At 35.2% G+C, this 16,916-nt stretch overlaps 1 protein-coding gene across 4 annotated transcripts in view; it reads right to left on the reverse strand.

Annotated features, from left to right (window-relative positions):
- The window catches only part of SCML2 (Scm polycomb group protein like 2), a 71,567-nt gene that overhangs the window by 27,532 nt on the left and 27,119 nt on the right, over positions 1–16,916 (reverse strand). For all 4 annotated transcript variants that reach the window (XM_019755382.3, XM_074323703.2, XM_088794780.1 and 1 more), the window contains one exon: positions 14,561–14,804. In XM_019755382.3, coding sequence (XP_019610941.1) covers positions 14,561–14,804 — 244 coding nt within the window. The remainder of the gene's footprint in view (positions 1–14,560; positions 14,805–16,916) is intronic.

A 16,916-nucleotide genomic window follows, 5' to 3' on the forward strand; every position in this document is an offset into this window, starting at 1 on the left:
AAGCAAGTATTATTATCTCCATTTTGCATATAAAGAAAGACTCAGTGAGATAAGTAACATCCAATCCAGTATCACACATCTAGTCTAAAAGTGAGAGAACTAGGATTCAAATTCAGGACTATCTCACCCAAAAGCCCATTTGCTTAAACTGGGTACTACTTTTAATTAATGGGGGCGGGGGGAATGAAAAGACATGGTCTTTTAATTAAAATATTTTCTTCTATAAACTTAACAAAATGCAGAATTAAATAGTTTGGTTAAACATTTTTTCAGGTTCAAATTTGAGGGAGCTTACGTGTACCCACAAAGAAAAACATTTAAAGTAGAACTGAAAACAAATTATCAACATGTCCTTAACAATTCAGTGTTTAGGTGCTTTAGCATTTTCAATTCTCTTGACTGAATATACCCTTAAGAAGAAAAAAATTCATCAAATATTGGAGGAGTATTTTCTGATAGTTTTTCTTTACTCTTTAAATTTCTTGTGGATTTTCTATAATTCAAATATTTACAATCATAACAATTTTTATGTCTATTAATTATTGGAATAACAGAATAAGAATACTTAAGAAGATGAGACCGAACCAATACAATTCTGTGTATACAGAATACAATATATGCTTTTGAAGATATCCTCAGTCTCAATGACTATTGGCAATTAATATTCCTGATTTTTTAATTAAAATATCTTAAGGCTTACATACCAAAATATTAGCAGTGATTATATCCAGATGTCAAGAATATAAGCAAGTTTTACATTTTACTTGTTTTGTACATGTTCTACAATAAATACCAAATTTGTCATTAAAAATATAAAATATCCCAACAAAGATAAACCACCTAGCCACTTTTTTGAATAACAGTAGAACCAGCCATTCTAAATATTTAGATGTCTCTAAAGAAAAGTTATTCAAGAGTAGATCCCCTCAGTACCACAAGCAGACTCAGCAGAACATAACCTTAAATCATGTCTATTGCCCAAGCAGTTGAGCATCCGAGACACAGTATTTACTTCCATTCACAGCAGCAGAGGCGCTCTGTCCTGTTCACACACTCCCCAAACCTCAATCCTGCCTCTCACAGTTCTCTGCTCATCATTCTTCCTTTTATCATCACTCAAAGACTTCTCTACAATACTGCTTTTTCACTCTATTTCTCACTTTCCTACTGTCCCAAACACAATTGAAAGGAAAAAGGATAGCTCTGTAACTTAAAATACAAAAGTCCAGTTGAAGTTGTTTATCTCCATACCTAAATGACAGTGCCTTTTTCTTTGGCACGCATGCTAAATTAAAATTTAAAAATCTAATTTAGTAGAACTTACATGGTTTTCCTACCCTGTTACATAATATCTCATAAATAACCTAGAAAAGAAATCATAAAAATGCAAAAAACAAGCTATTATAGAAATCACAATTAGAATTTAGAAGGGCTTAAATTTAAGAGTGTTGCTTTTAAAATGTATTTGTTTTCTAGTTGCGAATCATAGATGCTTGGTACACAACTCCTTTCAGCTTCATGGGGGTGCTTCCATGAAGACCATTTGTTTCACAATCCCTACTCATAGGTGCTCACTTCAAAAGAACCAAGATTTTGGTCACAATGATATTGTTAAAGAAGATGACCATTTCCAAAATTTGTAATATTTTCGGAAGAAAGTTCACAAAAAAAGAAACAACTTCAGTTGTTTCAAGTCAATTCATAATTCATCTTACAATACTGAGCTTTTAAAGGCCATTCAATTTTTAAACCATAGCATTTTTTCTTATTGACTGACTTCTGTGGAGTGACTTCCATTATGCTGTTTTTAAAAATCATAGCAGTCACTGCTATAATTTCCACAAAATACATTAAATGTATTGATACAATATTTAATTAGTAAAATGTTATCCACATTTCTATATCATAAAAATATATTTAATAACCCTCATGTAATATCGGTGAAAATTATATTTCTCAAAACTACAGAAAATAATTTTGCAACACTTTTCATTTCAAACTGGACATTTAAATGATCAAGTTTGACTTCTAATAGGGCTGGGTTTTTTAAATTATTTTAAACCATTTTTTATGGTGGAAATAACCAAAGACTGACTTCTCCCTCCTATCATAAAACAATTTTTAGAGGTGACTAATCAAATAACAGTGCCAACAATTTCAGTATGTAATATTTAGAACAAAACAGGATTTTTGAGATAACAGAAATGAACTGGGATGTTTAGTATACAAAAGCTAACAAAGCAGACAATGAATTTCTTTAACCACACTTCAACTACAACATAAAGGAACTTTGGGGGTAATTCCTACCTTTCAAAATATTCCCGAGAAACAAGTTGTTGCTGCATTTACCATTAAGGTGATTCCACTCGATAGCCTTTCTCCTTTACCAGGAATAAAACTGCCTTTCTGAAGAAAGCGCTAACAACAAAGCCCATGTTGCCCAAGCAAGCCAGAATTTCTAGCAAATGGGGATGAAGCTATTTGCATTTGTTGGTTTAAGGGGGTGGGGGTTGGAGGAGGGGACTAAGGACTGCGAAAGTAATTCACATATTGTCTGTGGGCTGTATAGACAGTGATCATCAGTCACCTGTTCAAACTTCCTTCACTCCTGCCTTCAGAGAAGAACCAAAGGTTAACCTGGGTCAGAGACTCTGGAAAGAAATGACAAGACATGCAAAATCTAACTGCCAACCCATTGCGTATGTAGACAAAGTTATCCCCGCTGGACCACATGTCCTAAAAACCAAGACATTTTAATAGTCTCAAGAGGACGTGTTAAAATATATCACACAACAGAAATAAGAAAGAAGTTCCAGGCTCTGCTCGCAATAATCACAGTATTTAGCTGAAATACTTAAAACAGAGAAAGGACATTTGTTTTGTTTTTAAGATACTTCATTGCATTATAATAGCTGTCTCATTTCACAAGCAAAACATGTGTTCCAAGCTGATCATATGAAAAAGAAAATATCAGCTCTTTTAAATTTCATGGCTTTGAGTGAGTAATTTGGGTTGATAGCATTTCTAACTATTTCACTTATACCAAACAAGAAAAGTAGTAAATATGCTTAGCAGTCTGTATATTATTATAAGCTACATCAAGGGCAAAAATCTAAACAAATACTTGAGTGTTTATTCAGAAGCTTTCTGATGGGACTGACACACCTTTAACTTTTTACAGCCTTCATTACATGTACCTCTGTTACTTCTGACCCACTATAAAAGAGAGAAAGAAAAAGTGCTGCTTTATGTGGTTTTTACTGAACATACACAGTTGTACAAAAAAAGGGAAAAAGTTGGTAAAGACATGTCCTAAAAACTAAAATCTTAATTTCAAAATTTAGAGAGGGGAAGCACAAGTTACAGAAACCACATATTCCTCTGCACACATCTGAACAAAGAGCAAAAGCAGACATAATTTCTGGTTTGTTGTTTTGTTTTTTTTAAATGAGAATGCAGTGGGGTGGGGAGTAGAGCTACTTCTTACTTAATGGAAGCTTTGAAATACTTCTCAAGACTAATTTTAAAACAGTTCAAAAGGAATATGTTATATAGGAAGGGTTTTACAAAATAATACTACTATATAAATTGACTAGTTGCATTTTTTTAAAAAGATCAAAAGTTTAGATTTTAAAACCCGCTACCTTAGAATTTTAATTAAGAAAAAATAAACTATATGCACGTGCACACGCATGCATAACATAACATAAACCCGCAAAGAAGTTAACAGCACACAATATAATTGCATTTAAAATCTATTTAAATTTTTTTACCCTAATCCTAAGAAGAAAATTCTTATTCACACAATTTATGTCTGAATTAGCAACAAAGAAAATCTAATATGCCAGTTCTATCAAATATTATCAGAAATGTTTTACAAAGTTGTGAAGAAAATGCCATGTTACCACTGAGTTTCACTTGTAAATTAAAGCTGTTTCTGTGAGAGGAAAAGTGGAGGGGGGAGTGAGGAACCCAATAAAATGAAGGATTTTATCAAGAAAAGAGTTCAGATGGTCACTGATAGCCTGTGGTGCCACTAGACAGGAATGCTTGGCTATACCTTCCTGATTCTAGGTTTTCCCCTCCTCCACAGTTCTCTTTGGACCCAAAGAATTCCTCTTATACCCTTGGGATTCTGCAACTTTATATTCAAAGCATCTGGAAGTTTGCTGCCCTCCTTCCTGGTCTGTACAGTCACAATTGCTTAAAGAATTAGGCTACAAGATGACAGACACTTCACGCCAGTGTGAGTCATTAATTTACAATCAATGATACATAAATCTGAAGCTAAGTTAAATAAAATCAGTAAGTTCAAAGTTTAATTTATATAGTTAACTTTAAAAGTATTTAAGTACCTTTTGAGGTAAAAATATACACTGCAGTAACGACAGTCTCGTCCACAAATGGTGTTGGAAAAACTGAACCGATACATGCAAAAATAAGAAACTGGACCACCTTCTTACACCATATACAAAAATAAACTCAAATTAAGTTAAGGACTTAAATGTAAGGCCGGAAACCATAAAACTCCTAGAAGAAAACATAGAAAGTAAAGTATCTGACATCAGTCTAAGTAATATCTTTTGGACATGTCCCTTTGAACAAGGAAAACAAAAGCAAAAATAAAGACATGGGACTGTATCATGTCTTTAAAAATCTTCTGCATAGCAAAGGAAACCTTCAACAAAACAAAAAGGCAACCCACTGATTAGGAGAATGTATTTGCAAATGTCACATCCAACAAAGGGTTGATATCCAAAATATATAGGAAGCGCATACAACTCAGTAACAAAAATAAACAATCCAATCAAAAAATGGGCAGCAGACAAGAAAAGACATTTTTCCAACGAAGACATACAGATGGCCAACAGACACATGAAAAGATGCTCAACATCACTAATCATCAGGGAAATAGAAATCAAAACCACAATGAGATACCTACCACCTCGAAACAGTCAGAATGGCTATTATCAAAAAGTCAACAAACAACATGTGTTGGGACAAGGCTGTGGAGAAAAGGGACCCCTTGTGCACTGTTTGTGGGACTGCAAACTGGTGCAGCCTCTATGGAAAACAGTATGGAGATTCCACAAAAAGCGAAAAATGGATATACTATAGGACGTAGCAATTCCACTTCTGGGTATTTATCCAAAGAAAATGAAAACAGTAATTTGAAAATATATCTGCACCCCTATGTTAATTGCAGAATTATTTACAATAGTCAAGATATGGAAGTAACCTAGGTGGTGTCCATCAACAGATGAATGGATAAAGATATGGTATATATAGTATATACAATGGAATATTACTCAGCCATAAAAAAGAATGAAATCTTACTATTCGTGATAACATGGATGGACCTAGAGGGTATTATGCTAAGTGAACTAAGTCAGGCAGACAAAGGCAAATACCATATGGTTTCACTTACATGTTGAATCTAACAACAAAAACAGACTCATAAAAACAGAGATCAATGGATGGTTAAAAGGAGGGAATGGGGAGCATGAGTGAAAAGGGGAAGGGGAATATAGTCAATAATATTGTGATAAGTTTGCACGGTAATAGATGATTACTAGAATTAGTGGGGTGATCACATTGCAAGGTATAAAAAGTCAAATCACTATATTGTACTCCTGAAGCTAATATAACCAATATAAAATTGTATACCAACTCCATTTATATACTTTAAAAAAAAGAAAAATTCCAGTTCTCCCTCCCCTAAAAAATAAAACAAAAGCATTTAAGTACCTTTAAAACCAGGCATAATGGTTTACGATGTAGCAATTTACTAAAAACATTTTTAATATCCCACAATATTCGAAAAAATTAATACTGGGGCAAATTTTTAAAAGAACCCTCTGCTTCTGAACCGCTCCAATTTCTCAAAAGACAAAAAAGCATCCTACATTTACTGTATTCATAAATAAAATTATAGAAAACAAAATAGTAACTCATTTGTTTGTAAACTTTCCCAAATAAGGACAGGAAAAAGAAAACGTATTTTTTAAATATCACATATAGCCTTTAAAATAATGGTAATCCCAGTTCTGGTTCTAAGTTGCTGGATTCTAATTCTTGCTCCTTCATGTATTAAATATTTGGACTTTAATGAGATGACTGGCTATAAATTCCTACAACTGTATATGCTGGAGACAAAAGAAGGGCAATAATGCGAAGAAACCAATAGCTTACAGGGCATTCCTAAATATCTATCATTGTTTTAGAGACAACTAAGATAAAAGATACAAGGGGGCTCAGGGGACAAGTCGAAACAGAAAACAGCAAGATCAAATAAATTCAAGAAGAAAACTTACAATGGACCTGGTTTTAGTTTACTTGACTCAGCCTTCAGTAAGTTGCCAAGGACAGAGTAATACTGCTCTCTTTCTCACCAGACACCCTGTATAGGTCTCCAGAATAAATCTGATGAGCTATGACAGCACCAACCAAAAGCAAAGGGCTTTGAAAGATTGTAGGGTCCTAACAAGAACCAAGAAAGGAAAACCTAAATAAACAAGAGAAAAAAAGCTGCACAGCTTGTTGAATTTTCTATCCAAGGTACGTTTCTCAGTGTATTTTTCTACCAATGATAAAATAAGCATGATAAAAACTTGGCTGTTTCTGATTATAGTAGTGTTAACATAAGGGGAATTTTTTGTTAGAAAAAATTTTAAAGTAAATTAAACTTTATTACTATTCATGAACAGAAAACCAGTAAAGCTTAATAAGTAGTTTTTTAATCTAAAGTCAAATCAAGTAGCATTCATGATGCCTCACTACATTTCTTTAAGAAACCATGCAAGTGAATTCTCTTTGGTCATTAATTATTTGAAAAAGTTTTAAGTGATCTATCCTTTTTTAAAAATTGAAAAAGCAATTATATAAAGGTTAAAAAACATTTTCAGTGTTTTAAGAAATATTCAAAATTAATAAAAATAGATTATAAAAATTTTATGAAGTTCAATTAATTTAATATTATGTGTACCTTTTGAAATTATCTAACTCTAAGGCCCTTAAATTGTTTAATATTCAAGTCAATAAATATTTCTGTACGATTTTAATGACATTAAAAAGCAAATGACTGAGAATATTTTTTTATTTTTATGACAAAAGGTTGATATGTGCAATAAATAAAGCATTCAAGTCAACAAGGAAAGGAACATTCTAAGAAAAAAGTAGGAAAAGGTAATTAGCAAGAAAACTATAAAGGAATATTAATGGCCAAAATACATGGAAAGAAAAAGATTTAACCTCACTAGTAATCTAGAAAATGAAATTTTAAAAATGTTTTAAATTAGCAAAAACAAGATAATACCCAAAGTTGACCAGAGAAGGAAAAAAAACACTTCTACCCACCTCTGAGGGGAGTGGAAATGGATATACCTTTCTGAAAGACAATTTGTCAGCCTTAGAAACATACCCCCTGACTCAGCAAACTTATCCTATGGAACTAGAGAGGTGCGCAAATATATATTCATCCTATCAACGAGTTTAATAACATGAATCTAGAAATGTTCTAAATGTCAAACACAATAGAAGTTTGGTTAAATAAATTATGGCATAGCCATGTCGTGGAATACACATACAAATAAAACTGAATTCATAGGGATATTTTACGTGGGAATACAGTCACAAAATATTATGAAAATGAAAGCAAGAAAGTAGAATATGCAGGATAATCCCTTTGCAAACTAAAATTGTTAATTATGGTTCCAAGCAAATCTGATCACTTTTGGTTCTATTTCTTTAAAAAATGCCATTGGGATTTTGATGGGGATTGCATTAAATCTGTATACATGGATGGATCTTGAGATTATAATGCTAAGCGAAATAAGTCAGACAGAAAAAGCAAAGAACCATATGATTTCACTGATATGTGGTATATAAACCAAAAACAACAAAAGAACAAGACAAACAAATGAGAAACAAAAACACATAGACACAGACTATAGTTTAGTGGTTACCAGAGGGTAAGGGGGGAGATGGGTGGGAGATGAGGGTAAAGGGGACCAAATATATGGTGATGGAAGGAGAACTGACTCTGGGTGGTAAACTCACAATGGGATTTATAGATGATGTAATACAGACTTGTACACCTGAAATCTATGTAATTTTACTAACAATTGTCACCCCAACAAACTTTTTAAAAAACTGTTAATTAATTTTAAAGTACAAATGTAAAATGCAATTATTCTTGTTTTTAGGAAAAAACCACAGATAAAAACAAAAGTTCCCCTTACCATTTCCTTCATCACCCTACACCCCTTTCCAGAAATAATCACTAGTATAGATTCAATATATGGCCTTTCAGATGTTTCCTATGTATTTATATACATACTATATCTATAGTTACATATAGAAATACATATTTGTTTTGACTTAATGGTATACTCTGTATTTGGAGGGATTGTGGTTTTTTTCACTTAATATTATCTTGGAGAGCTTTCTTTCCTAGTAAATAGGAACACTTCCATTTTTCTAAATTGTTCTGTATTATTCTAAACAGTAACTATACCATAACTTATTTCAACATTTCTATATTGATTTGGCCATGTGTGTATTCTAAAGATGTAAGACAAAAAGAAAAAAGCAGTACGAAAGCAACTAATGATCAAACTGGTTGCCATGGTTATCTCTGCATGCTTTTCTCATTTTTTTGCTCTGAGCACTTACTACATTTTCTATTAGAGAAAAGTTTTTACATTAATAATGAAAAACAATTTTACAATATTTTACTTTCAAGAATGTATCACATATCTAAGAAATGATACTTTTCTATAATAGCTGCCATTTAATAAATGATGTATTGACTAAAGTAAATGTTTTCTCTACTCAAAAAGACTATTTCGCCTTGTGTAAGTACAGTACTAACACTATTAATCTATCTGTAATTTAAAAGCAAAAAATCAAAATGAATCATATATGTAATATCTTTGGGTGGGTATCAACTAACAATTTTTAACTATACTTCCCGCTAAATCCTCAAGTTCTTCTGAGACCTTCTGTGAATCTTTACAAAACAGAATATGGTACCAGTGGGAACATCTTTGTTTCTACTCCTCCGCTTACAAATTCTACTTTAACATGGTTTGGATTATTTATATTAAAAAAGTAGTCATGAAAGCATTTTACAACATCAAATTACTCGTGCCATTTGAAATCCTTAATAATAATAAAACAGTAAAACATATTACCAAACATTAAAAAATTTTCACATTGAAAGTACACAAACATATTTGTGTATGTGTGGTTTTGCTAAGATATCAAGATTCAAAGAAACCCACACCCAGAAGTATCAGAATGAAACTGCAAAATATCAAAGATGACATAAAAAATTAGAGTAGTGGGAGGGAAAAACTTGACAGATTATACTTGGAGAAAAAATAGTTAGACTGACAGTTGAATTCTCAACAGCAATGGAAACCAAAAGGCAAAAGAACATATTCAATGCACTGCAAGAAAATAGCTGTCAACCTAGAATTCAATACTCAGAGAAAATGGCTTTCCAGGAAGGACTTAAAATAATGACATACTCAGATGCACATAAACTGAAAGAGTGTGCCACTAGCAGACCCACACTAAAGGAAAGTCTGAAGGATCTACCTCAGACAGAAGAAAATTAATCCCAGATGAAAGGTTTGAGATGCCTAGAAGGAATAAAGAGTAAAAAATATGCTGACTATGTTGATGAATCTCAACAAATACTGACTATATAAACAACAATAGCTTTTCAGACTACCAAAAGATATCATGTAATTAATTAAAATATATAACAGTAACAACATGAATTGTAAGGCAGTAGATGGGCAGAGTATTCTAAGTTCCTTTTATTGTCTAATTGCAAAATAAAGGTATTGATTAATTTCAGACTTCCATTAAGTTAAGAAAGCATGTTAAAATTCCTAGCATATTAAAATGACAGAAAATATAGTATATAACTTCTAAACAAGAAGAGGGGGGAAATGGAATGAGAAAAAAAAAATCGAGGTGGCCAGATGGCTCAGTTGGTTAGAGTGTGAGCTCTGAACAACAGGGTTGCCAGTTCGATTCCCACATGAGCCAGTGGGCTGCGCCCTCCACAACTAGACTGAAAACAACAAGCTGCCGCTAAGCTGCCGGTGGGGCAGCCGGATAGCTCAGTTGGTTAGAGCACGAGCTCTCAACAACAAGGTTGCCAGTTCAATTCCCACATGGGATGGTGGGTTGCGACCCCTGCAACTAAGATTGAAAACGGTGACTGGACTTGGAACTGAGCTGCGTCCTCCACAACTAGATTAGAGGACAACGACTTGAAGTTGATGAGCCCTAGAGAAACACACTGTTTCCCAATATAAAAAAAATTTTAAAAATTCAAAAAGGGCCAGAAAAGGAAAATAAAACAGAAAAGGCAGGACAAATAAAAAACACAAAATAAGGTGGCATACTGAAAACTAAATATAACTGTAACCATAATACAAAAAGATTAAAGCTCCAGTTAAGACAGACAGACTGATCGGACAAAAAATCAAAATCCAACTGTGTGCAAGACATGCATCTATTTATATAAGGATAGACAAAGGCTGAACATTAGACAGAGAGAGAGAGAACAAGACCACCAACCAAACAAAAACTGGTATAGCTACATTCATGTAAAATACAGTAGACTTTAAGATATATTTTTAAAGTTACCATAAAGAGAGTTACTACAAAAGGTTCAACTCAACAGGAAGTTATAATAATTCAAAACTTGTACACACTGCAGCAATTAAAGTATAAAGTAAACACCGGAAGTACAAAGAAACACAAACCCAGAATCGTAATGCAAACTACAGGGGAAAAAACAATTCAAATAACAGCAAACTTCTCATCAGAAACCATGGGAGCAAGAAAGAAGTTATACATTATTTTTCAAGGGCTGAAAGAAAATATTAGCTTGGTGCAAAAATAACCGGTTTAAAAGGTTAAAAATTGCAAAAACTGCAATTACTTTTGCATCAACCTAATAACTGTCAACCTAGAATTCTATATCTAGCAACAATCTCTCAAGAATTATGGGGAATTATGGAAAAATAAACACGTTTTTCTTGGATGAAGGGACACTAAGAATTTGTTGCCAGCCGTCCTACCCTAAAAGAATGACTACAAAATGTTCTCTGAATAGAAAGAAAATGATAAAAGAAGGACTCCTTGAAAATTAGGAAAGAACCGAAAGGGCAAAAATGGAGGTATATACAATAGTCTTTCCTTTTCTTGAGTTTTCTAAGTTATGTTTAATGGCCGAATCAAATATAACACTGTCTAAATGCTATTGTTCTCAATGAACGTAGAGGAAATATTGAAGATAATTATATCATAAATGGTGCAGGGTAAAGGGACGTAAATCAACGCAAAGTTTCTAAATTTCACTTTAACTGGTGAAATGTCTCTTGAAGTAAAGGACAAAGGAAGCGGATCTCAGAAAGTATTGGTGAAGCCACATTTTTTTTAAACACATTGCATCTCCCATTTACTCAACTCTCTGAAATCTGGCTTTTCAAAGAAGTCTAGTAACCACGCATTTATTTAAGACCACTAGTGAGCTCTCATGTTGACTTTTATGCTGCATTTGGTGGTGTTTATTCCTTAAAATCGTTCCTCTCCTGTTGTTGGGGGAACCAAACTCGTGACTCTCCTACATTTATGTGTACTTTTTCTCAGTGTCCTAAATTGACTTCTATCTTCTACCCCCCCACCCCGATTTTTGTGTTTCTCAAAGTTTGGGCCTCAAACCATGTCATGGAAACACCTGAGCCCCACTCTGGACCTATCGATTCAGAACCCATGGATGTGAGCACCAGGGGGTCAGCCTTGCAACAAGCTCCCCCAGGTGAAGCGTGAAAATTATTATTTTAAATGTTGACCTACAAGGCTGTCATTGGTCCTCTTCTACCTCCACCTGTTACACATGAACAATGAAAACCACACCCCAAACTTCCACCACTTACTGCTATCAATAGGATATACAAGCTGCCTACCCACCCGCTACCGGCACCTATAATCCCCGACACAAAGAGTATTTGTTTAAATGAACATGACGCCTCTCAAACTTGCTTTGTCAACCAAGACCTCTCTCTTTTAGGCTCCATACCTGCACGTGCAGCTATCCAATGGACATGTCCACCTGGATGGCCTAAAGTTACCCTGAATCAGGTAGGAGGATTAAGTTCAGCCAACAGTAACAGAAAAACCTAAAAGAATCGTGGCTTATATAAAAGTTTATTTCTCTCAACCGTCTGTGACAGGCTAGTATGAAAATTCCACTCCACAAGTTCTCAGGGACTCGGGCTCCTTTCTGCTCTCCACTCCGCTATGCCTACAATATGGCCCCATTTCATGGTCCAAATGGAGCGCCACCCAAAACCACCACATTCCTAGAATCAGGATAGAAGTAGGAAGAAGGAAAAGAGAAGAGCACATTCATCTCTCCGTAATGTACTTCCCGGAAGTACAACACACTACATGTACTTTCACTCCATTGACCGGGACTTAGTCTCAGGGCCATATCTAACTGCTAGAGACTAGAAATACAGTCTTTATGTTAGGCGGCCAAATAGTATTACTCAGGGAAAAAAGGGAGAGTAAACACTGGAGAACAGCATTCTTGGCCACACATCCCAAAATCACTGTGTCCCACACTGAACTCATCAGTTTTCAGGATAAACTGCAATTTTAACCTTTGTGATGTGTCCACCCTACCTCCATTCTGCCTGGCAAATTCCTTCTGCTCGCTTAATACATCACTTGTCTTTTGGTGAAGCCCAACCACCTTTCCCTCCAGCCTAAACAGACTGGATGTCCTTGGGCCACCTTCATACCTAGCACACATCTCTATTTTTGCACTGCTAATTCCATATCATACTTAAGCCCATCCTTCCATTCATACCTCTCCCATCAGAAGGCAAATTTCAAGTGGCAGGTTCACTCAGTGGTTGAGTGCAGTGCTCATAACACCAAGGTCGCTGGTTCGATTCCCACATGGGCCAGTGAGCTGCGCCCTCCCCAACTAGACTGAAAAGTGATGACCAGGAGCTGAGCTGCGCCCTCCACAACTAGATTGAAAACAATGACTTGACATGGAGCTGATGGGTCCTGGAAAAACACACTGTTCCCCAATATTCCCCAATAAAATTTTTTTTAAAAAAGGTGAATTTCTTGAGGGCAGAAACTATGCTTCATTTACCTTACATGCACATACAGCTATATCATACTAAGTTTTACAAAAATCAATCAATAATACCTGCTTCCTAAAAGAGGTACCTAATGAAAAGGACGTCACGGTATGTAACACTGTAGTACAACGGGATGTGCTCAAGTCCCAAATCACAGAAGTTACAAGAGACAGTAGTCCCCCCTGATCTGTGGTTTTGCTTTCCATGGCTTCATTTACCCGTGATCAACTACAGTTCAAAAATATGAAATGGAAAATGCCAGAAATAAACTCCTAAGTTTCCAATTCTACGCCGTTCTGAGTAGCATGATGAAATCTCATGCTGTCCGGCTCCATCCCACCCGGGCGGGGCGTGACTCATCCCTCTTTCCAGCATCTCCACACTGTATACGACCCGCCCGTTAATCACTTCGTAGCCATCGCAGTTAGCAGACCACCTGTCGAAGTATCAAAGTATCGTGGTATCGCGCTGCTTGTGCTCAAATAAGCCTTATTTTACTTAATAATGGCTCCAAAGTGCAAGAGTAGTGATGCTGGTAATTCAGAGAAGCCATCGAGTATATGTATGTATAGGAAAAAACATAGTATATATAGGGTTCAGTAGTATCCACGCTTTCAGGCATTCACTGGGGGTCTTGGACTGTATCCCCTACGGATAAGGGGGGACAACTGTAATACAGCCATCTGCTCTTACCCAGCCACTGCCCTCCTCCACACCTGATCTACTCATTTTCTATACCCATCTTTCTTTTTTATGGTATAGATAAATATAGTGAGGTAAATTTTAAATGTGTTTACTTTTGACTATACAAATAAGTTTATATTTAAGTTAGGCCAGTGGCTGGGTTCTGAGCTTAGACCCCCCTTAAATCTCAGCAGTTATCCACTGCAGAAGACCAGGTTCAGTATGTTTAAGGCCTTGGAAGAGTCCCAAAGGAGCTCCAATATTTTGAGGACTTTTCTCTGAAAGAAAATATCTAGACAATCATAGTACTCAACTTACGAAGCACAGCATTACAACTGATAAGCACATTACTAAAATAACACACTAATCTATGATAGCTTCCAGAGTCAAAATTTTTACAGATTTTACTTAAGACTATCAAAATATCCACTTAACTTGAAAAAATGACCCAAACCATGTAAAACATGCAACACCTGAAATCTATGTAACTTTACTAACAATTGTCACCCCAATAAATTTTAATTGGAAAAAAAAACATGCATGTAAGTTATGTCCAACCTTTTAAAAATGATCTTCTAGATATAAACAATGGAATGCCACGTGATTTTAAATTGAGTATCAACTATAAAGGAAGCTGAGCACCCCAATTTCAATAAAAGAAAAGAAAATGTAGGTATTTATTATCTTACCATGAGTTCCTGGTGGTTGTAATATATCTCCTGTCAGACGACACCACCCAACTGGGAAAATATCTCGACAATAGTACTTGCACCAATAATCAAAAACTCCACCCCAGCCATCGAATGTGATATAAATTTCATCTCCTTTAACATCTCCAATAGTTGCAGGGCAGATCAGATATGGGTTCTTTTTGTCTATAGCTTCGAGTTTCATTCCTACTTTAAAATAATTTAGAGGTGGCCTTGGTGGTTCCTACCAAAACATTTGAAAAAAAAGTTTTCATTGTTTAGCTGTATTAAGAAGCATTTGCTCAATTGTATTCTTACAACCTTTAGCAACCAAAAATTGCACTCCATGTTTATCAATTCAACACAAGAAGAAAACAGTTCTCACAGAGCTCTCTGAAATTCTGCTCTACAATATCTTACTTACTCTGAAGCAGCGCCAATAACCTGGAAGGAAACAAAACAGCCTGACAGTAATTCATTCATTCATTTACTCAAGAAATATGTATTATATACTATGTACTAGGAATTTAGGATTCATTGGTGAACAAAAATATCAAAGATCCCTGCTCTGTATGAGCTTACATCCTAGTGGCGGTGGTGATACTAGTTAGGGGCTGGGGAGAGAAAAGAAGGAGAAGCAATCAACAAGAAATTTTGAAAGAGGGAGTCAAACAAACCAGTAAATATGTAAATTATAAGGTATGTTAAAAGGTGATTAAGTCCAAAGAGAAGGAACAGTAGCATATACTATCCAAAAAGAAACTCAAAATATAAAACGCGACACAAGAACATGAAAGTCATATAGTCTGAGGTCACTTGTGATATCCAATCCAGAAACAAATATTAAAAACGTATTCCTCACTTTCAAAAAGTTCAAGCAAGCAAATGGTAACAGGATTCTTAGAAAGCCCAAGTGCTACACTAAAAGCCATATCTTTTCTTGCAGGCTGCTTTTTATGCCAGTAAATGGCACCATCAGCAACCCAGTCACCCAACTCAGAAGCCTGGAAACAGTCCTAGACCAGTGGTTCTCAGCCCAACTGAACATTAGAACCCTTAGGGCCAGACCATCAGAGAAATTATTAAACTGGTCAGCACCTTTTAATTCCCCAGGTGATTCTAACGTGCATCCAAGGCTGAGAACCACTGTCCTAGAGACATCCTTTGCCCTTAATACTCACATTCAAAGACCACAACCTGCCAATTCTACCCCCTAGATCTCTACAATAACATTAAAAGCTAATCTTCAGTTGGTTAGTATATACCAGGCACTGTTTTAAATGTTTTCTATATATTCATTTAATTCTCACAATACCCTGTGAACTCAGTGCAATCATTATCCCCATTTTACAGATGATAAAACTGATGCACAAGTGCCTAAGAGTACACTATAGATTTTAAACCTAGGCAGCCAACTCCTTGGAACACCCTAACCCATCATCTGCCTGGCCAACTCCAACTCATCCACTTCAAAGCCCAGCTCTCCTGGCCTCTGTAAGGCGTCTCTGACCAACTCCTGCTCACTCCTAGGCCCACTTCAAACAGAGACACTCTTGCCTTCAATTGTGAAACTACTGTTGTAATGTCTTCACTCTTCTACGAATTCAAGGATTCTTAAAAGCAGGTATATCTTATTCATATTGTTATTTCCAGCACAGTACCTACCCAACAGCAAGCATATTGTTTAAAAAAAACTGAATGAACCAAGGAATCATTTGAAGAACAGTAAATAAGCTCACAACTAATTCTTTCACCACGATATAATTTTAAAAACGTATCTGGTAGGTTGGTTCCTTTTTTAAATGCCCCCTTTAAACCCATCTCATCATTTCATACTTTTCCACTGTTATCCTTCACACCCTTGCAATCTGAAAGTTCCTTAATTAGCCTTCAAAAGCCTTTTAATTACATATTAATTTGTTTCTTTAAAACCACCCTCAAAGTCAGCAGAGCAAAAGTATTTAATAACTAAATAGCTGTTAAGAAGCAGAGTTACATACTGCCACTTTATGAAGTGGCTAAGGATCAACTAACTGTCTGTTATTACATATGGGGGGAAAGGGTGTAGGGCAGATTTAACAAAGGATAACCTTGGTATTTGATATATTTGCACTGGACGCTCACAGAATGCAGAAAGCATTCAAGACAAGGACCTTACACTGTCATATAACAGAGCAAGACTTTCTGTAGCAAATGAAGTTCAAATGGCAATATACATTTTTCTGATACAAAACAGAATTAGGAATAGCAGAGAAACTGAACTAATTTTAAGACTCAAATGTATAACTTTAAAATATATCCCAATGTGACAGTATGCTATCAACTAATAATAGCCACTATTAGCTAGCAAGTAACA

Source organism: Rhinolophus sinicus, chromosome 18, assembly GCF_057876585.1.
Source record: "Rhinolophus sinicus isolate RSI-liver-muscle chromosome 18, RSI-T2T, whole genome shotgun sequence".
Lineage (NCBI taxonomy): Eukaryota > Metazoa > Chordata > Mammalia > Chiroptera > Rhinolophidae > Rhinolophus > Rhinolophus sinicus.